We start from the raw sequence: 19910 nt of genomic DNA on the forward strand, positions 1-19910 counted from the left end.
TATATATATATATATATATATATATTTAAAAAAAGTCCAACGGCTAATATATTAAAAAAAAAAGATACATATAGCTTGTATGAGTGGGCCTAAAAAAGATACATACCCACACGGTACAACACACAAAAATCCCAAAAAAAAAAAAAAAAAAAAAAAAAAAAAAAAAAAAAAAAAAAAAAAAAGGTTAGTTAGGGACGACCTAATTTAGTCATGTCTCTGCCTCTAGTTCTAGGAAGGGAGTCAGCTAACAAATTGGTGAGTTGTGTGTCATTACCCGAATGAACCAATGTATCATCCATTAGATTCCTGAGCTCAAGTAGGTCTCCATTCTTCTTCTTCCTCTCTTCTTACTCCTGAATGTGTAAACATGTCATTCCTCATACGAAGACTGGCTCATCTTATCAGTGTGTTTGTCACAGATTATCGGGCATGTATAAGCTGATGAGTCCCTTACGCCGGACTAACAATAACGACTTACTCGTTCTGATGGGGTAGTAGAACCATAGTAGAAAGATTGTCAATTGTTGTAACCACAATAGCTCCTAGTGTATGTGAAGTATGAATTGTCGCATCTGCACCGGCTACTTCCTGAAGATGAGGACTTGCAAGGCCTCCTGATTATCAGTTCGAACATTACCCTTTATGGGTAAGTATCCTTCAGTATTGTTTTCAATAAGGTTTGAAGGTGTGGGTTGCCCATCAGAGCAATCTGGCAACACATCAATCGCAGAAACAGAAATAATATTGTTATGGGGGGTCCCTAGGGGCAATTAAATCAAACACTAATTCCTTTCTTGTGGTAATTTTCTCCACAGGTGGAGCAGATGTGTCCAGAGCAGTGGGGTTAGACCCATCCTTATGCACTTGAGCTTTAGATTTCAAGTTAGGATGAAGCTGTGATATTTGTCAAAGGTATGTTCAAACATCTTACAGTGGGTACAATAAAAAGGTCTATGTACCATGAAAATTTGTTGTCAATAGTCATTATGTGTTGTGCCCAGCCAGACTTTTATAATATCAAGTAAAGTGATATCTCTTTCGACAAGTATTCTCGCAACAAAATGGCAGGTTAAATTGAAATTGTGTAGATTTAGCTTCATAGGACCCTCGAGTATGGCTCCAATAGAGTAGAGAACCTGATGATTAAAAAAATACAGCTTAAGACCAGGTAAACTAAACCATATTGGTACAGTGGGAGGTTCATGGTTTGGGTAAAAATCGGGAGACTATTTGAGTAACTTCATTGACTTTCCTGCAATGTTAATATATTTTTTAGAGAAAATTCAAGTGCAGTCTTCAACAATGGTTAATTGAATCAACACATGTCTCTCATCAAAGACTCTCACTTTCTACTTGTCTACTAGTTTGAAATTATCAACTCTTTCTAATAAATTCCATAAGTGGGTGCTCCCACTGAAATTTCCAATAAGAGCGAACTTGTATTTCTCAGTTAAGGTTAAAATTTCTAAATCAGAGAAAAAGAACATTGTTTTCCCACCTTTCATACATGTCTTCTTAACAAAAGAGCAGTCACATGTACTATCACGACATTCCTTATAGCCTAAGAGAAAGACAACAGCCGACTCCACCACATGATTACCCACCACGTGTGCGAAGGAGATTTTGTCGGGTTCAACCGAATAAGGAGGGAGCACACCCATCAAAGCAGGGAGAGAGTCCACCTGCTACAACACTTTTATGTAAGCAACGCGGACGTAACAGAAGACGGGAAGAGGGAAAGCAAGGAGGCGCGAAGACGTGAGCCGACAGAAGCTCGGTGTTGAAACAGACGAAGCTGAAGACGGGAAACGAAGGAAGCGGAGAGACGATGAAACACAACAAGCGAAGGTCGAAACAGAGGCAATGATGTGCGAGCCATTTTCCTTCGAGCGTGACTGAATCATAGACGACAAAAATCACTGTGCGAAACCCTGGCAGAGACGACGGAAATCGTCATTCAATATGTATTTCATATACACTATTGATCATAAAAAATATACCCCCGAAGACGTCACTATTCTCGCAGGCAATATGACAATCATTCAGCCGTCTTTGGAACCTCCTATCATGAGTGAGCGAGATTCTTCAGACCCCACTTGGCTTAGAACCTATCACTGATATTACAGGTAGCAATACTTCTACTGCTTCGCTATTGCCTCATCAGGTCGAGCAAGCTGTAAATATTAATCTGACTCATGAGAATCATGATGTGCAACAGACTTCACCCATCCGACCAACTTTAGAACAATCTATTGATCAGATGAGTCAATCATCAGATGAGGAATGACAGGTCTACACATCCAGGAGGAAGAAGAAGAATGGAGACCTACTTGAGCTCAAAAATCTGATGGATGATAGTTGATTTACTTCGGGCAATGGTACTCACCATACCAATTTGTTAGCCAGCTCAATTCCGAGAACAAGAGGCAAAGTGAGGACTAAAGTGGGACGTCCCTAGCACTTTTGCACCCTTTGGTGGCTTTTTGGTTTTTTACCTTTATGTATCTTTGCTTTAATTGGGATTTGTGTGTTGTATTGTATGAGTTGGGCTTTCTTTTAGGCCCCCTCATACAACATTTCTTTTAGGTCCTCTCATACAAACTTTCTGTACATATATATATAATAAGGTAATTGAATACTTAAATAATAAAAAGTTAATACAATAACAACAACACCAAAGCCTTAATCCCATTATGTGGGGTTGACTACATGAATCATTTTTTCTCCATTGAGTCCTATTTAGTGTCATATTTTCATTTAGTTCTAGCAAATTAAGATCATTTTTAATACAATAAGCCCAAGTCTTCCTAGGTCTACTACCTCTGCCTTTTTTAACATAAGTCGAATCTAAAATATCTACTCTCTTAATCGGATCATCAGATGGTCGACATTTAATCTAACCAAACCATCTAAGACGACTTTCTCTAATTTTTTCTATCATAGGAGCTACACCAACCCTATCACAAATATATTCATTTCGCATTTTGTCTCTAAGTGTAAAGCCACTCATCCACCTAATCATTCTCATCCCGGTGACACTTAACTTAGTATTATGCTTCTCTTTTAAAGGCCAACATTCAGCGTCATAGAGCAAATATTGCAGGTCTCACCACCGTCTTATAAAATTTTCCTTTCAGTCTAAGCGTACTTTTCTATCACATAAAAGGTTCGAAGCATTCCTCCACTTCAACCAACCAACTTGAATTCTACTATTAACATCCCCATCTATATCACCATCGCTTTGAACAACGGACCCAAGATATTTATATCGTTCATACCTTTTAATAATTTGATCACCCAAAGTCACACTTCTGTCACTAGAGCTATTACTACTAAAATTACATTCCATGTATTCAATTTTAGTTCTACTTAAACGAAGGTCTTTAAACTCCGATGTAGACCTCCATAATTTAAGCAAAAAAGATACAGAAATGTTGTATGAGAGAGCTTAAAAAAAACCCAACCCAAAAAATACAACACACACAAATCTCAAATAAAGCAAAGATACATGAAGGTAAAAAACCAAAAAGACACCAAAGAGCGCAAAAGTGCTAGAGACGTCTCATTTTAGTCCTACCTTTGTCGCTAGTTCTCGGAAGTGAGCCGGCTAACAAATTGGTAAGGTGACTCCCATTGCCCAAAGTAACCAAAGTATAATCCATCAGATTCCTGAGTTCAAATAAATCTCCATTTTTTTTCTTCCTTCTGGATGTGTAGATCTGTCATTCTTATCCGAAGATTGACTTATCTGATCAGTAGATTCTAAAGTTGGTTGGACAGGAGTAGGCTCTTGCACATCATGATCCCCATGAGTCTTAGTAACATTAACAGCTTGTTAAACCTGATGAAGCAGTAAAAATATTGTCACATGTAATATCGGTGATAGTTTCTAGGACAGTTGGGGTCTAAAGAATCTCCCTCTCCACGACAATAGGAAGTTCCACCGACGAGAGAGCTACAACTGGGGATTGAATGGTTGTGAAATTGCCTGCGAGAATAATGATTTCTTCAAGGGTATCATTTTTATGATCGATAGTGTTAATAACTTGGAACTGATCATGAGGAGATGAAATCACTGCCTCTGGCGGAGCAGTGTGGTCTTTTGGTCTGAGTTGGGGTGTAGATGGTGGCATTAAGAACTGGAATGACCGAACATACGACAGTTCGAACAATACGAAGAAAAATGTTCAATCACTACCTTTTGTCAATATCCATGATGTTGTGTGTCCAACCAAATTTTCTTAGAAACGGATGAAGTAATGTCTCTTTCAGCAAGTACTCTAACTTCAAATGGACGGGAAAGATTAAAGGTAGGAATGTTCATTTTGAATGGCTTACCATAAGCTGAGGCAATAGAGTACAATATTTTTTGAGTAAAATAATGAAATTTCCGAACAGAGAGGCAAATCCAAACCGCAGTGATTGGTGATTTCGTCCGTGGGTCAAAATCCACAGACCATTTCAGAAACTTCATTGTTCTGTTATCAATCCAAATTATTCTTCTAGCAAATAAGCGCATGTAATCATCTTCATTATTTAGTTGTATAAAAATGTGTCTTCTATCCAACAGTCCAATTTTACACTCCCCAACAAGGTGCATAAGCTCAAATTTCTTATGAATCAGCTCTATTTTGGGATAGTCATACAGAAATTTCCCAATCAAATTCAGTTGACAGGAAAAAGCAAGTTGAATACCTTCAGCTTCTGTAAAAAAGATGACAGATTTCTCATTCTTCCTACCAGATTTCTTGATGTTCTCCACCCACTTAAACGAATGAAGGAAAGAACACGATTTAGGCGTACCAGAGGCATAGACACCCGCAAGGGCAGCAGCATACGATCTGTCCGAAGTCATCCCCAATAGATGGAGGTGTGTCGTTAAGAACAGTGAAGAAAGCAAAGCAGAGAGCAAACTCCAAATCCAGAACAGGGAGCAGGAGCAAAAACGCGAAGCCCCTGCGATTTCAGCTCGAGCACGAGGGCGAGAGACGACGACTGGAAGGCACGGCCACCAGTAACCGAGCCTTGCGCAGCCGACGCACGAGCAGCAGACGACACATGCCGACAGTGGCGACAACGGCGAAGCAGACGGAAGTGACGAAATCGACAAACGACGAGCAGAGCTTGATCAACGAAGAGATGCAGTGGAGTAATAACCAGGGATCGCCACGGCGAAAACGAAACCCTAGCAGAGCGTGAGCATGAGCGAGAGCGCAATATATATAATTTTGTAATATACATAAATACAAATACATATATAAATATATATATATAAAAAAAACACCTTTTGATTGAACTCTAATCCGCAAGAGAATCGCAATTCCGCCTTCGGCGAGCTTCTCTACTGTGGGTGATGCCCGGATTTACCTCTCGCACAAAACGGACGGTCGAACAGGTGAATTAAATTTTATATATTAACTCATAATTTAACATATGAAAGGGTCACTATAAATTAAATTAAAATGATACAATTAAATTTTTACTTTGTTGATGGTAGTTCGCGTCTTCTATAAATATTTTTTCATCTATCGCTCATCTTTTAAAAATTTAATTAAACCTAAAAAATTAGTTAAAACAACTGTAATCTAAACAAGCCAGTGAATACTAATATCACTACTACAGCAAATAAAGAAAAATTAAAAATAATATGCATGTCAGTTAAAATTTTTTTATAAATCAATATAAACATTTGACATGTTATTTAAACAAGTATATATCATTATCATATCAATATCATTTCATGTCTATATAAATGTCACATGAGACACCGTCTAAAAATTGTGTCAATTAAGACACATCAATATCAATATCCTTTTTCATTAAAGTGCACGGGCACATTAGTGTTCCCCCACTAGTATCATCAATAAGTGTTTCATCATAGTCAGTCATGCACATACAAGCATTCAACATAAATATATGTACTCATCACATTCAATCATATTATATAACACATAAATTAAAATGCATGAGTAAACAGCTACAACATTCGCAATCATATGACCAATAAAGAATAGAAAAACTCAATAAGAAGAAGCATCCAAAAATAACATCAACTGCAAATATATTTAAGAAGAAACAAATTATTACTATAGTTTAAAAGTAAAAGTACTCAGCTCAAAGATGCTTAACTTGTTATTGTTCTTGAAATCGATTCTTCTAAAATTTTAAAGTCTAACATAAGCTTAATATTTAATAAATTTATTATTTTAAATAAACTATTACTTTTAAATTTCTATTATTTTATTATGTTTATTTTCCTATAATATATTTTTAAATATCTTATTTTTATTATTATTATAATTATTATTAATTAACTAAAAAATATCCTTACCTAAACCATCGGTCTAACTCGACCCGCATGTGAGAACCACACCCGAAGGTCTCCTTCCTCCTACGTCGATCTCTCGATTTGACTTAGAGAAGCGCACAAAGGGACTTCTTCCTACTTCCTCTTTCTTTGCAACACCCACGAGCCGCCGCCCCTCCTCTCCTCTGCGATGCTCCTTCCTCTTCCCGCGGCTCGGTTGGATTCCTCTGCACAAAACTTGACGAAGCAATGACACATTCCTCTCATCTGCTCATCAGCACCGCAGATCATTCGGCTTCCCTTCTCTGTCGACGGCCCGGCTCAGTCCTAATGGTGCAATCCTCGAAGTCACCATTTGACTTTCCTGATAAGTCTTTAGGGTTGCTTCTATGCCTCAATACCCCCTCTCTCGCGTCGATTTATAGGTGAACATACTTATTCCTTTTCACGACGCTTTCGCTTCTTCTCCCCCTCTTCGGCTTCCTTAGCTTCTAGATTCTTCTTCCCCTTCTATTTGGTTTCATGACAGCTCAACTCCTCTTCCTTTGACTCTTCGTTGCCCGACTCCTCGCTTTGGTTTTTCTCGTATCATCTTCTTTGGTTAAAAAAAAGGATGTTACACGCACGAACGTCATTGTCACATTCTTCCTCCCTTCTTCGGTCGCTAGGGATCGAGCGATCATTTTTATCATTTCATCTTCTTTGGTTAAAAAAAAAGGATGTTACACGCACAAATGTCGTTGTCGCATTCTTCCTCCCTTCTTCAGTCGCTAGGGATCGAGCGATCATTGCGCAAGGATTTTCTCCCGCAATGAAGATGATGTCCCACACCACGATAAGGGTTTGCCAACCTCTTCTTCTCCTTCAGTTTCTTCCCCTGTGTGTGACTCGTCGTCTACATTGGCACCAGATGCTTGCTTGAAGCTCAACGACGCCTCAAGAGCATCTTTCCCTTGATCAACCAGGCACCAACTTATCGACCTTTGCACCAAAAATGGTTTAACGCTGCAGGTATGTCTTTTGTGAAATTTTATAGGCGAATTCATCTCCTTGTTTTTCCGACACTTCGTTTCAACTGCCCGACTCCTAGCTTCCTCTCTCTTATGCTCAACTCTTTGATTTCTCTCAGCTCTCTCCGTGTCCTCTCCCCCCTTAACTGAAATGGGTCATTACAAATGTAGCAAGTGGTGTATTTTTAACTTTCCCAATAACAAGTGGTAGATCCTCCTTGCTATTTCGTCATTAAATTGTTATTATCAATCAAACAGTCGATCAACAGCTCGAGCCTATTGTCCAACAAAAGTTCTCAGCCATCGAACTGCTTGATTCTGCTATCCAACTGTAGATTTCGCTACTTCCTTTTTTATTTCTCATCCGACAACCATCCTAACCTTTTCACCCTGACCGATCACCCCTAGTTCGACCTCACTTAAGGTGGATGTTCGTCTACAAGGACATCAAGTTGACCTTAACTTATAGAAAGTTTTGTAACCTATCAGATATACCTTATATTTCACCGCTCAAATAAACAGAACTAGGAAACATATGTACGATAGTCGTGACCATCATATAGAGGAGCTAGCTAGCCAAATCACTCAATCAAAAAGCACTGGTCGTCATCATTAAATTTGTGAAGTGGTCTAGCCAAAACATGTGGACAAAAAACTCGAGCTACGTTTTACTGGCATGAGATTATTTCGAGTGTAAATGCAGTCATATATTTAATAAAACAATCGCTCCTTATGAGTTGGGGTTAATGTCAAAATGTGTCTCCTTTAAAAACAGTTTGGGAGAGTGAATGAATTTTGCAATAAGCTTGAAATAATAAATTTTAAATTACACATTTATAAATTTGAATAATTTAAAGTTTAATTTTTTAAGAAAGATCATCCAATTGACATATTTGGAGGACAAGAACATCCCTAGAGTTTTGGATAATTTTAAATATTGTTGATTTTGCTTTACTTACAGATGATTAGAACCATAATATATATATTAAATGAGAATATTTAAATAATATTTTAAGCTTCATATTGAAAATATACCCTTCTAATTTATATCTTCTATTTATGTAAATAATTAATGTTTGAGAATTTTATTTTAAGAATGGAACCCTCTGGTTGAGATTTACATTCAACACGACAATCAAAAGAGAGAAAATTATAAAGTGTTGGTATTTATATTTACTTAAAAATTATTCAACATTAAAGGCATCAATAATGTTAACTTCAAACCTTGAGAGAAAGGAATAGACCCAACTTAATAAGGGCTCAAGCCTATCCACTTTAATCCATATAAAGAGGATTTGACTGACTCGATGAAAGCTAATCTTTCAAATCCGATCTTTATGAGGAGAATCTAACTAACTAAGATGAGACATATAATCTTATCCGATAAACAAGGTGGCTCACTCAAGAGTATGTGAATATTTTAATTTGACTTCCGATAAAAAGATTTTCGCATTGCTTAAAAATTCATACACTACTCAATGCAAATTTAACTTTAATTTGAACTTTTTTTAAGCCCGCAAGAATTCTCAAACCATATAATTGAGGCTTTAACACTGATTAGAGCATATGTGGGTATTTTAAAATTTAGTTGGACCGACTTTAAAATCTTCACGTGTCTAAGTTTGAGCTAATTGACACGAGTTTTAAGACACAAAGTTTGAATGAAAGATTAAATCTAAAAATTAATTAAAATTAACCAATTATGCAAATGCCTCAATGCATGCAAATCCAAACTTTGACCACTTCAAATACCCGCCCCTCTTCTTTCGCATGTAGATATCTTACAGACCCGGTGTCGCATAAGACTTTTTAAGTTCAATCATTACATTTTGCTCACACTTAGCTCACAGTTTAGTATTCAAATTGATCCTCCATATTATCACCCATTTGCCTTTAAACTATAACTCACACTTTGCCTCTTTGGAAGCAATCATAGTTCATTGTCCTAATTACTCTAGAATTCAGTGAGAAGGTCGTTTATGCTCATTTTCAGCTAATCTCATTCAAGTTATTTTTTTATTATTTTTATTCATACTCATAGGCATAGAGGTAGACCAAGAAAAACTTGGGTTTATTGTATAAAAAATGAACTTAATTTATTAGAACTAAATGAAAATATGACACTAAATAGGTCGTAATGGAGAAAAAGGATTCATGCCGACGATTCATGTAGCCGACCCCACGTAGTGGGATTAAGGCTTTGTTGTTGTTGTTGTTGTACCGAAACAATGAATTTACACGTAACACGATCAAACTACTGAGAATTTGATAAAAATAAAAAATATGGGATGGGATTTTACCATGAATTTTGATATTTGAGTGAGAATTTAAAAAATGGATGAAAGATGGTGATTGACTTGTAAATAGCAAGTTTCAAGTGGTTTAAATGTAATTGCCTCTAATTTAAACCATTAAAGTCATTTCATTTTCAATTATTTTCTTTTAATCATAAAAAAGATCTCATGCCTTTATGAAATAAATAAAATATTTCTTTTAGAACAATATATGTTCATTTAAGTTTACCTATATCGTTATGTGTTTTATTCTTTGAAAACAAAAATACATTTAAATAAAACAAACTAAATTTAATATATATAAAAAATAATTACTCAGTCAACCTCTTTTTTTATTATTTTTGCAGTCACTTAATCTTTGATTTCCTAGCATTAATTCATAAAATTTGCTATTTAATAAATTTCAATAAATAATTATTTATAATAAACTATAAAATCCTAAACTCACATCAGTTCTTTCTTCTAGTTGCAAAATTCACGATCCAAAATCGCAATTCTTTGAATCAAGAGTTTGTTGAACCCTATTTAATTCATAAAATTTAAATTAAAACCAAAATTTATATTAAAATAATTATCTCAAATAAGATAATAAACCCTAACATTCACCATCTTCTTTTTCCTGTTTGAAATCAATGATTACAATCTCCTCATCTTAAAATCAATTGTTCTTCAATCTCTATTTTTATTAGTAATTAATATGATTTAATATTAATATTGTAATAAACATCAATTTTAAATAAAAAATTTCAAAAGATTAACTTCATTTACCTTAACTTTTTCCCTCATCGTCATCCACTCTCCTCGTTCCAATCCAAATATCCTTTCTTCTATGCTTTCTTACTATAATTAACAAAATCTCAAATTAGAATTAACATAAAATAACATTACTTTAACTTTGTTATATTAGTTTTGAATAAAAATAAAAGAAAATCATAACCTTTTTTCTATGTCAAAATCACCCCTTTCTCACGTGAGATGCCACTCCGCCTATTTCATTTGCTCTCAACCGTCTCAGGCCCACCTAGACGCACATGACGACGCTCCTAGCAGTGCAGACGCTATCTTCGCACGGATTATCTCCTGAGTGCGGCTTCGACACAAAGAGCCCGTGCGATGCTCCTCTATCCATCGCACATGACGACCTCTCCTCATTCCCTCGCACATGTAGCATCGTCACCCAAGTGTGAGCACTTCTTCACTATCGGCGTTCGTACAACACTGTTTCCTCTTGTCGCTGCTTCCAATCCCTCCCACGCACAACCAATCTCTCTTGATCCTCAAACGATTTCAAGCCCTCATTCCACCCTCTCAAATTCACAACTCTCGCTCTCTTTTCTTTGCGACTCTGTTTCAAATGAATTCCTTCTTAAACACGTAACTATAATGTAAATTATCTCAAACCGATTCTAATGATATGAAAATTTTCCTCCCAATCTATTTATTATTATTATTATTATTCCAATTAGTACAAAGCACCCGTGATACAAGCAGTATGGAAAAGGCAGAGTTGGTAACCAAGTGATTTTAAAACACTTGTTAAATAATAATAATTTTTATTTTTATTATTATTATAAACAAAGATACAATAATTGCATATATTTAATATAATAAATTCTCTCACTCCCCCCTTTTAATATATTGGCATGTGAATCGAACCTCACATGCATAATTGTATTGCTAGCATGTCTAGACCTTTATGCACCACCTCTCATGCGGGTATTTTTTTTGATTTATTCTTGTCCAGCAACCAAAGCAATATTGGGGCCTGTCTAATCCATTTTTGATATTTCAAACATATTTGCATAATTCATTCCTAAAAACGCAGCCAATAGAAACATTGTTGCCTCTTGTCGTTGCTTCCAATCCCTCCCACACACAACCAATTTCTCTTGATCCTCAAATGATTTCAAGACCTCATTCCACCCTCTCAAATTCACAACTCTCCCTCTCTCGCTCTCCTTTTCTTAGTGACTCTATTTTAAATGAATTCCTTCTTAAAACGTAACTATAATGTCAGTTATCTCAAAATGATTCTAATGATAAGAAAATTTCCCTCCCCATCTATTTATTATTATTATTATTATTATTATTATTCCAGTTTGTATAGAGCACTCACGATAAAAGCGGTATGGAAAAGACAGAGTTGGTAACCAAGTGAATTTAAAACAATTTTTAATAATTTTTATTATTATTATTATTATAAACAAAGATACAAGAATTGCATATATTTAATATAATAAATTCTCTCACTCCCCCCTTTTAATATATTAGCATGTAAATCGAACCTAGCATGCATAATCGTATTGCTAGCATGTCTAGACCTTTATGCAACACCTCTCATGCGGGTAAATTTTTTTATTTATTCTTGCTCAGCAACCTAAGCAATATTGGGGCCTGTCTAATCCATTTTTTATATTTCAAACACATTTGCATAATTCATTCGTAAAAAGGCCACCGATAGAATGCAATTTAAGTATTTGAAGTTGGAGTTACAATGCTTATAAGCCAAAAAGAATGCAATTTAAGTACTTGAAGTTGGAGTTACAACACTTATGTTGGTCGTTATTCTCATCCCGTTTAATCCAGTTGGGTTGTGGAGCATACTTGAAAGTCAAAATGGGCTTTTATTTAATATTTTATAGCAGAGAGTTTTTGTTAAGCAAGAGTATTATTAGTAAAGTAGCAGAGCAAAAGAACAGTAAAGTCCTTGTTATCAATTATATTGACCTGGGTATGATAGTATTAAGTGGTTTCAATTGATTATATAATTAGAAACAGGTATAGGTTGTGTAGGATAAAACTTTGAGGTTAAATGAAGAACTTACTTCTATGTGCTCTGCAATAAGAGAACAACATCCAAATATATTGGCTGAATTTGAGTGCAGGAGAGCAAACAAGTCACTTGTAAATAAGTTAAATGTGACGACGGTAATATTAAAATGGAAACATGTTAAAATTAGGAATAATAGAGGGGCTACAAGACGTTATATCTATTAAAGATAGGATACTAACAAGTAGATTCGAGTGGATTACACAATACATAGCAAAAGCCAAAAAAGGTGAAAAGAAAGCAAGTAAATTAAATTCATGTGTAATTATCATAAAGAGGGGTAGACCAAAGGGTAGACCAAATATAAAAAGGCTAGAAGTAATGCCAAAGTCTTGTAACAAATAAAATTAACAGTACATCAAGCAATCAACAAAAGAAAAAGAAGAAGAAAGATTCATAAAGCCATTAAACCCAAAATAAGTGGGATGAGGTTAATCATGATGATAAATTCGCTAACTATTAATTAAATGGCTCATGAAAAAAAATTTATATTTATCATCGATTATTCTGCATCGAAAATTAAAATTGGCCTCAACTTTTATATCATCTTGTAATTGAGAATGAATACCTAGCATTTCAGAAACCAACAAATATTCTAGCAGAGGCCATACATTTTGTTCAAAAATTGTATTAAATGAACGCTTAATTAACTAAAAAAACACAATTATGAAAAACTAAAGCATGCTTTTTAAGAAAAAGCTGTAGGAAAAAATGGGATCAAAAACTTGCCTTGTAACATCATAACACCCATATAGATCAGAGCGTATATAACTTTCTAGAACCGACTCGTCCTTATATAATTTTGCCACCATCTAAGAAAAAAAAGAGGAAGGACCAACTTGGTTAAAACACAATGGCAAAACAAAAGAATAAAAAATAAATCCAAAAATAAGTAATGACAAATATTTTATTTAAACTTTTGTGAGATCATAAAATTACATCATTTTGGAAAAGGAACTAATTAAATTGTTTTCATAACTCCACTAAAATCTCCTCCCAAATTTATGCACATAGAACAGAATCAATATCTTAACACAGATGCAACTCCATCTGTCAACATTTAACAGCAAGTATAATTGAATAACAAGAAGCCAATAAACGTACTAATGTCATACCAATCTAATAATAGCTTTGTGTTGAAGAGGAAGAAAAAATATAAGGAACTGGTATAGCAAAAATAACAGCTACTGGATCATTTTTGTGAACAGCATAGTAGCCCAAGGCAACAAACACTAGGGATGGAAAGAAGAGTATGATGCAAAAGGCTTCTTGGTGAATAACTCTATTGCTGAGACGAGCCCATAATGCATAACGATCAGATTGACAAAAGTAACAGCTAAAGTCAAGACATTAGCATGCATACACCGCAGGCCAGTGCTGAGTGAGAATAACTCGGGGCAGTGCTGAGCAAGGTAATCTACCTATTTTGTTTCATCTCAAATCAATGTGAGTGGATGGTTGGCAACCCCAGGTCCCAGAAATGAACCAATTATTGATTCAAGAAATAAATTCTAACAGCTTCTATGTTCTTGAATCTTGTTTGCATTTAAATCCATCACGTTGAAACAGCACACTACTCAATTTAATCAGGAATTCTAATGAAGGTGTTAGTCAGCCAGCAATGGTAGGTAAATCGAACAAATGCAAAATAGCCTGAGTTTCAGATTTAGATCCCTGAGGTCCCGGGTTAAAAGAAAACAGCTTTTATTAGGGCATGGGAATTTTATTGGTCACTGTTACATCTAATCTTGAACAAATTTAGGAACAAATTGTAAATTGGGTCTAAAATAACTGTGGTATACCTTATTCACATTTCCTGTTGGGCTGGAAAATAAAAACCTGACTAGTATTCCTTAAATTTGGATGGCTGCTTTAGTCCCAGTGTTAGGCATGAATTTTTTTTTTAAATCCTTTGTATACTACCAATGTTAAATTTTTGGCATTAGAGCTCAAGATTTCGGATACTGCCTAAGAGAAACCAAACCAGCAAATCACAAGAGAAAGATATGGATAAATTAAAATGTGAAATTCAAAATAGAATAGCAGCATTGACACAGGAGCTACCTCCAATGATTGCGGGATCGGAGCGGGACGGGCTACTGTCCGGTAAAATTCACAAACAAGGGATTTTTCCCACCTGTTAGGCTTCAGATAGGCCATGGGCCCCTATTTAATATTATTTTATTTAGTATTAAGGTGAATTTGCTTTGGAACTATATGTTTGTTTTGTTTTTGGACTGGTTGGACAGCTTTTTGCTTGGTTTATGTTATTTGGAAAGTTGTAATCTATTTTTCTTCAAGAGGTGAATTTGTATTTTGAAGAGAACATGTAGTAGATCCTCCCCATCATCTGTACCTCGTTATTCTACTGTTTGCCTCAATGTTTTCAATCAGGAGCCGTCAAACTGCTGTTCCGGCATGTCATTCTACGTCCAACGGTAATTTTTTGTCATTCCTCAACCACTATCACCATTCTCACTTTTGTTCCTGATCCTACAACCCTGCTAACCCATTTCCTAATCTTTTCACACCGTCAAAAAAACCTAGATCCGTGTCATTTTGTATCAAAACTCGGTAAATCTTAATTTTTTATGGATTTTTCTTTACTATGCCTAAGCCTAAAATCCACAAGATCTAAGCCTTCCACAAACCCAAAACTCTAATCTTTTCTACCACAATTTGTAGCCCTAAACCCAAATTATCAAAAGCTAAGCTTCCTGCCTCCACCAAAAATTTGTTTCGACACCTACCACAAAAACCTCAACCCTCAAACAACCCTCGATCCACAACTTACCATCAGTTGAAACCTAAAGTAAGGAACAAGTTTCTATGCTGCCAAGCAGAAAGCATCAACGAGATATTCAAGAGCTTACTGTGAATGATATGTAAAGCAAACTCTCCAATAGCAACGGAAGGCAACATGAAGAAGTCACCCATAGAAATAACGGTGGGAGGGTTAACCAAGAAGCTTCAAGTAACACAATGCAGGTGTCACATCAATTCGATATTGGGTATAGAGGAGAGAGAGTGACTTTAGAGTGAATGTTGATTTGTCATATTTTGACAGTCGTACGAATCCAAATAATTTATTGTGTAGTTCGAGACTGTGAAACGGGTCTTTGAGTATAAGAACGGTTTGCCTAATAGAAAAGTGAAACTAGCTGGTATCAAAGTAAAAAAAATATGATTCATTGTGGTGAGAGAACCTGAAGCGCATATGTCAGTGTGAGTGAAAAAGTAAGATCACAACCTGGTCAAAGATGAAAACAAGATGCAGCTCAAATGTCGACAAGCAAATTACAAAAAATAATGTGTTCTAAGAACTTCAACACTTACAATAGAAAAAACTCTCATTAGAGAAGTATATTGTTGAATTTGGGCAACTTACGTTGAGAAATAAGTTATTGGAGCCCAAAGAGAATAATATAACATAGTATCTTGGAGGACTGTGATCGTCAATTGGCAACCTAATGCAGTTATAGCTCTATTGGACATTCAAAATACCCAAACTTTAGCATTGAAAATAGGGAGACGACATAGTAGTATCAAGTCCGCACCAACCTTCCAATATGATGCAGTCATCGAATCAAGCAACAAGACCAAACTAAAGAGAGGCCCGAGACTTGTCCCTCATGAAGAGAAACCAGCATAAAAGGAAAAGAACTTATTAGACCAACATCCCCAAAATATTTCTAGAAAAAAAGAGTTTCAAATGTCAGGGATAAGGGCACATTACATCCAATTACCCAAACAAGAGTGATTTCTTTTATTGAGAGGGGAGCAATGGAGGCGGCAGAGAGTGAATACCTAGAGGACGAGAAGAATAGAGTATCAGCTACGTGTGAATGATGGAAAAATGCATGTGGTTCGGCAAGTTCTCTAGACCGAGCCCAAGAGTTAAATAACCTCTTCTTATGTATCATATATGGTGCATATCAAATTCAATTATTCATATCATACATTAAAATCACCTAAAATTCACCCACCCCACCCCCTCAATAACCAACACTCCTTGATGTGGCCAAAGTTCACAAATGGAATAATTTCAACTCCATGAAATCAATTCATTGTTCAAATATAAATCTAGACGAGCCTTAAGCATTATATTTTAAATATCTTTATGCTTAAAAATCATCTTATGGTTATATAAATGAGTTATGTGTCCTCTCATCATCCATATGCACTTAAAAATCATCTTATGGTTATATAAACGTCTTATGTGTCCTCTCATCATCCATATGATACTTAAAACAGCCAAAATCACTTTTATTGCTCTAATCAAAGCTCATGTATTGATAAGATGGAATTCGAATAACTTACATAAATATGGGTGAATAAGTGGCCTATCTATATTTCCAAATAATGTGTGGAGAATAATTAGTATTCATATCTCTAAATTTTAAGTTATGAAAACATAAATATTAAGTGTATCAGGTACCGGTTCCTACAATAGAGGGTCTATTCATCCTGTAATAGCTTCCTATATTATGTACATGAGAATCCCTATTTGGTGTCACCTAATTATTTAAGTGTTGTAAATCTCAAGCTGTAAAAATATTAAAATATGTTTTTCCTCTCTTTCAACATATATACCAATGAGTCGAGGACACTATTAATTATTTAAATGTTTGTCTTTACTTCGCTACACAACTCCTCCAAAAACCTCCACCCAAATGATCACCCTATTCAATCCAACAAGTTACACCTATCTCATTAACCACTCAAGTCCCCAAAATTTTTAACAACCTCATGAGCCCCACCAACCTCACCAACACATTATGCCCATACTTATTAAGGATGTGGAGCCAATTTGTATGCTCCAGGTTAAGCCAGATTTAGTGGAGAAAATTAAAACTAAGCTAGTGCTTGAATCTAAGCAGGCTATCTAGCTTAAGTTATAGATTGAATCTGAACCTTATGTTAACTCTACTCAATAGTCACCAAATGTTATTAATCTTCTACTACCCAAGTTAGAGTTATAATGTATTCTCCATCTAACAGTGTTGTTGTCACCATCAGCCCTACAAGTAAACTTTGTCACCATTTCTTTCACCATATATTGTCAAGTGATTGATGTCCATATTCTAGATTAAGTATAGTTAAATGATGAATGGAAATGTCTAGAGTTGGATCCACTCATGTGGTTACCCATTACAAGCACACTTGACTATAGAGTTCTCAATGAAACTTCACACATTCCACCAAAAATCACCTTGGATATTTGGGCAACCCATTATTTACATAGCCTAAGAATTTTTCTTACGTTCCAGTGAAGTATTTAGTTCATTCATGCCATAATTTTACCCTAGAAGCCTCCTAGGTTCCGCTCCTTGTCTAAGTGTCTGCCCTTACAATCGTTCCCCGCCCTCTTCAAACCATCCTCTTCAAATTTGGGATGTTGCATCCCACCGACCTCTACTTCATTCATACAACCTTTTCTCCAAAACTTTGATTAGATGCCTCTCCTATTCCAAGAATTTGCTTAAACAATCACAAAATTCCTCCTTCAAATTCATGATGTCATCTATTCTTTGAATCATAACCCGCAAAAAAATAAAAATAAAAACTTTCGGCAACAATTCCATTATTCTTACATCTGATTATCTTGATGCTATATAAGATCTCTACTTAATTAGAAGGCTCGAGAATAAATTAATCAATTTGCCATCCACACTAAAAATTATATCAAAACATGCAAGCAAATTTCGATGTATGCATCAAATTTTGGCCTTAACTTTCAGAAAAGAGCCTCAAGCCTATAAGTGTACCGTTCATCAAGACATCAATTCACATGTGGAAAGCATTTTTTTCTTCGATACTTGGGAAAGGAATAAGAAACAATGGCCTAATGGAACAATAAAATTATTTAGCTCAAAATAGCTAATAACACCAACAAATCCTACAAATCCTGAAATCTTGTACTAATCTCTGCCCAAATAAATCTAACAAAGAAATTATAAAAAACTTTCCTTAAAAATCAGCTCAAGCTAACTCAGCGGCAACGACAAAGCTTGGGAAAACTCCAGTCAGGGTTCAACAATATCCAGCCAATTTCCAAACATGGTTGACTATCTCGAATCAGTTCCCAGAGAGCTCCAACTTGGTGGCACCAACTTTAAAGTGTTTCAAACAATCCCACCTATGGAAATTCAAATAAATATGAAAAACAAGGATTTAAACTAAACCCATCAGAGCAATGGGTATAAATCATATTGTTATTGTCAAAGTCACATGCAACCAAACAACTTAGTATTTTCAATTCCAAAATGTAAGACTAGATGTTTCCCAAATACACGAGGATTAAGTATTTCAACCGAATAATTTTCACCTCCATACTTTTAAACCATAAGTTTCACAAATACACAAGGAAAATAAATTTAACCCAAGAAAATATCAGCCCTAAGAAGATTGATGACACAATTTAAACAATCATTCAGTGATAGCAGCATATCTGGCATTATTCTTAGCCGTTCTATGAGATGACAAGAGTTCAAATTCTTAAATAAAACTTAAATAACAAAAAACAAGCGTACCTGAAGAAGCGGATACCTCAAGGATAGCACATCAAGCAATTTCCTCGTCTGATTGGTATCCGGCGCAAAGGCAAGGTGCTCATTTCTATCCAGAAGCAGTTGCAAAATTCTTTCAAAGCTTGGAGATACTTCGCTTTTTCCCACTTCAATAAACATTCCCTTGCGAATATAGCTGAAAAGGAGCAGCAGTAGTGAGAAGCGGGAACCATCGTCAAGAGAACATTGGAAGAACTTGATAAGCTGAAGGAAAGAGAGACTTGTGCAGATTCTTACGCTTGTGCTGGATGCATTTGAGTATCCATTGTCGACCTCACGGCAATTAGCGACAACATGATTACCGTCGGCAGCAGAATCTGAACGTATCCCGATTAAAAGCCGAAGAAATCCAAGAGAAGGAAACATGCGCAATTGATTGAAGGAGAAAAAATCGATTGTTTACCTCCGCAAGGGTAGTGAAAGGGTGGCGAATCTTGAGTAGCCAATTCTTGCGGAGTATGGCTCTCAGCTGTCGCCATGAACTGCCCATCTAGCCCGTCCCTTGCTGAATTCCTCACTTCCTGGATTAGCTCCAAAGCCGAGATGATGCAAACCCTAACCTCGCCAGTCAGAAAGCTGCCGCCAGTGCCTTCGAACTTTCCAACGAAGACTTGCCGGTGGAGCGGCAGATGTACTGGAAAAAGCATCGATGGGAAGTGTGACACGCATCCGGCCCGGCGTTGTTCAAAGCGACTGCGTATTTATACGGTAACTCAGAAATTGGAAGAATATACAATAAAAAATATTTTTTCTCATTGTTCAGGTAGCAACCTGTTGCATCAGTTGGACGTATAATGTGCTATAATATTAAGATAATGGAAATTTTACGTCATGATCAAATAATTTTTATGTATTTACATATTGAATATCTAATATTTAATATTATATTTATATAGTGAA

The 19910-nt window shown here is 35.7% G+C and overlaps 1 protein-coding gene across 2 annotated transcripts in view; it reads right to left on the reverse strand.

The window, feature by feature from the left end:
- Positions 1-19695, reverse strand: part of LOC110031584 (ABC transporter A family member 1) — a 188455-nt gene extending 168760 nt beyond the window's left edge. For both annotated transcript variants that reach the window (XM_020734836.1, XM_020734837.1), the window contains exons 1-4: positions 19414-19695; positions 19248-19327; positions 18975-19146; positions 13171-13253 (exon numbers count right to left, since the gene is read on the reverse strand). In XM_020734836.1, the coding sequence (XP_020590495.1) occupies positions 13171-13253; positions 18975-19146; positions 19248-19327; positions 19414-19500 (422 nt within the window). In that variant the 5' untranslated portion in view covers positions 19501-19695. The remainder of the gene's footprint in view (positions 1-13170; positions 13254-18974; positions 19147-19247; positions 19328-19413) is intronic.
- Positions 19696-19910: the final 215 nt, after the last annotated feature.

Source organism: Phalaenopsis equestris, unplaced genomic scaffold, assembly GCF_001263595.1.
Source record: "Phalaenopsis equestris unplaced genomic scaffold, ASM126359v1 Scaffold000840, whole genome shotgun sequence".
Taxonomy (NCBI): Eukaryota; Viridiplantae; Streptophyta; class Magnoliopsida; order Asparagales; family Orchidaceae; genus Phalaenopsis; species Phalaenopsis equestris.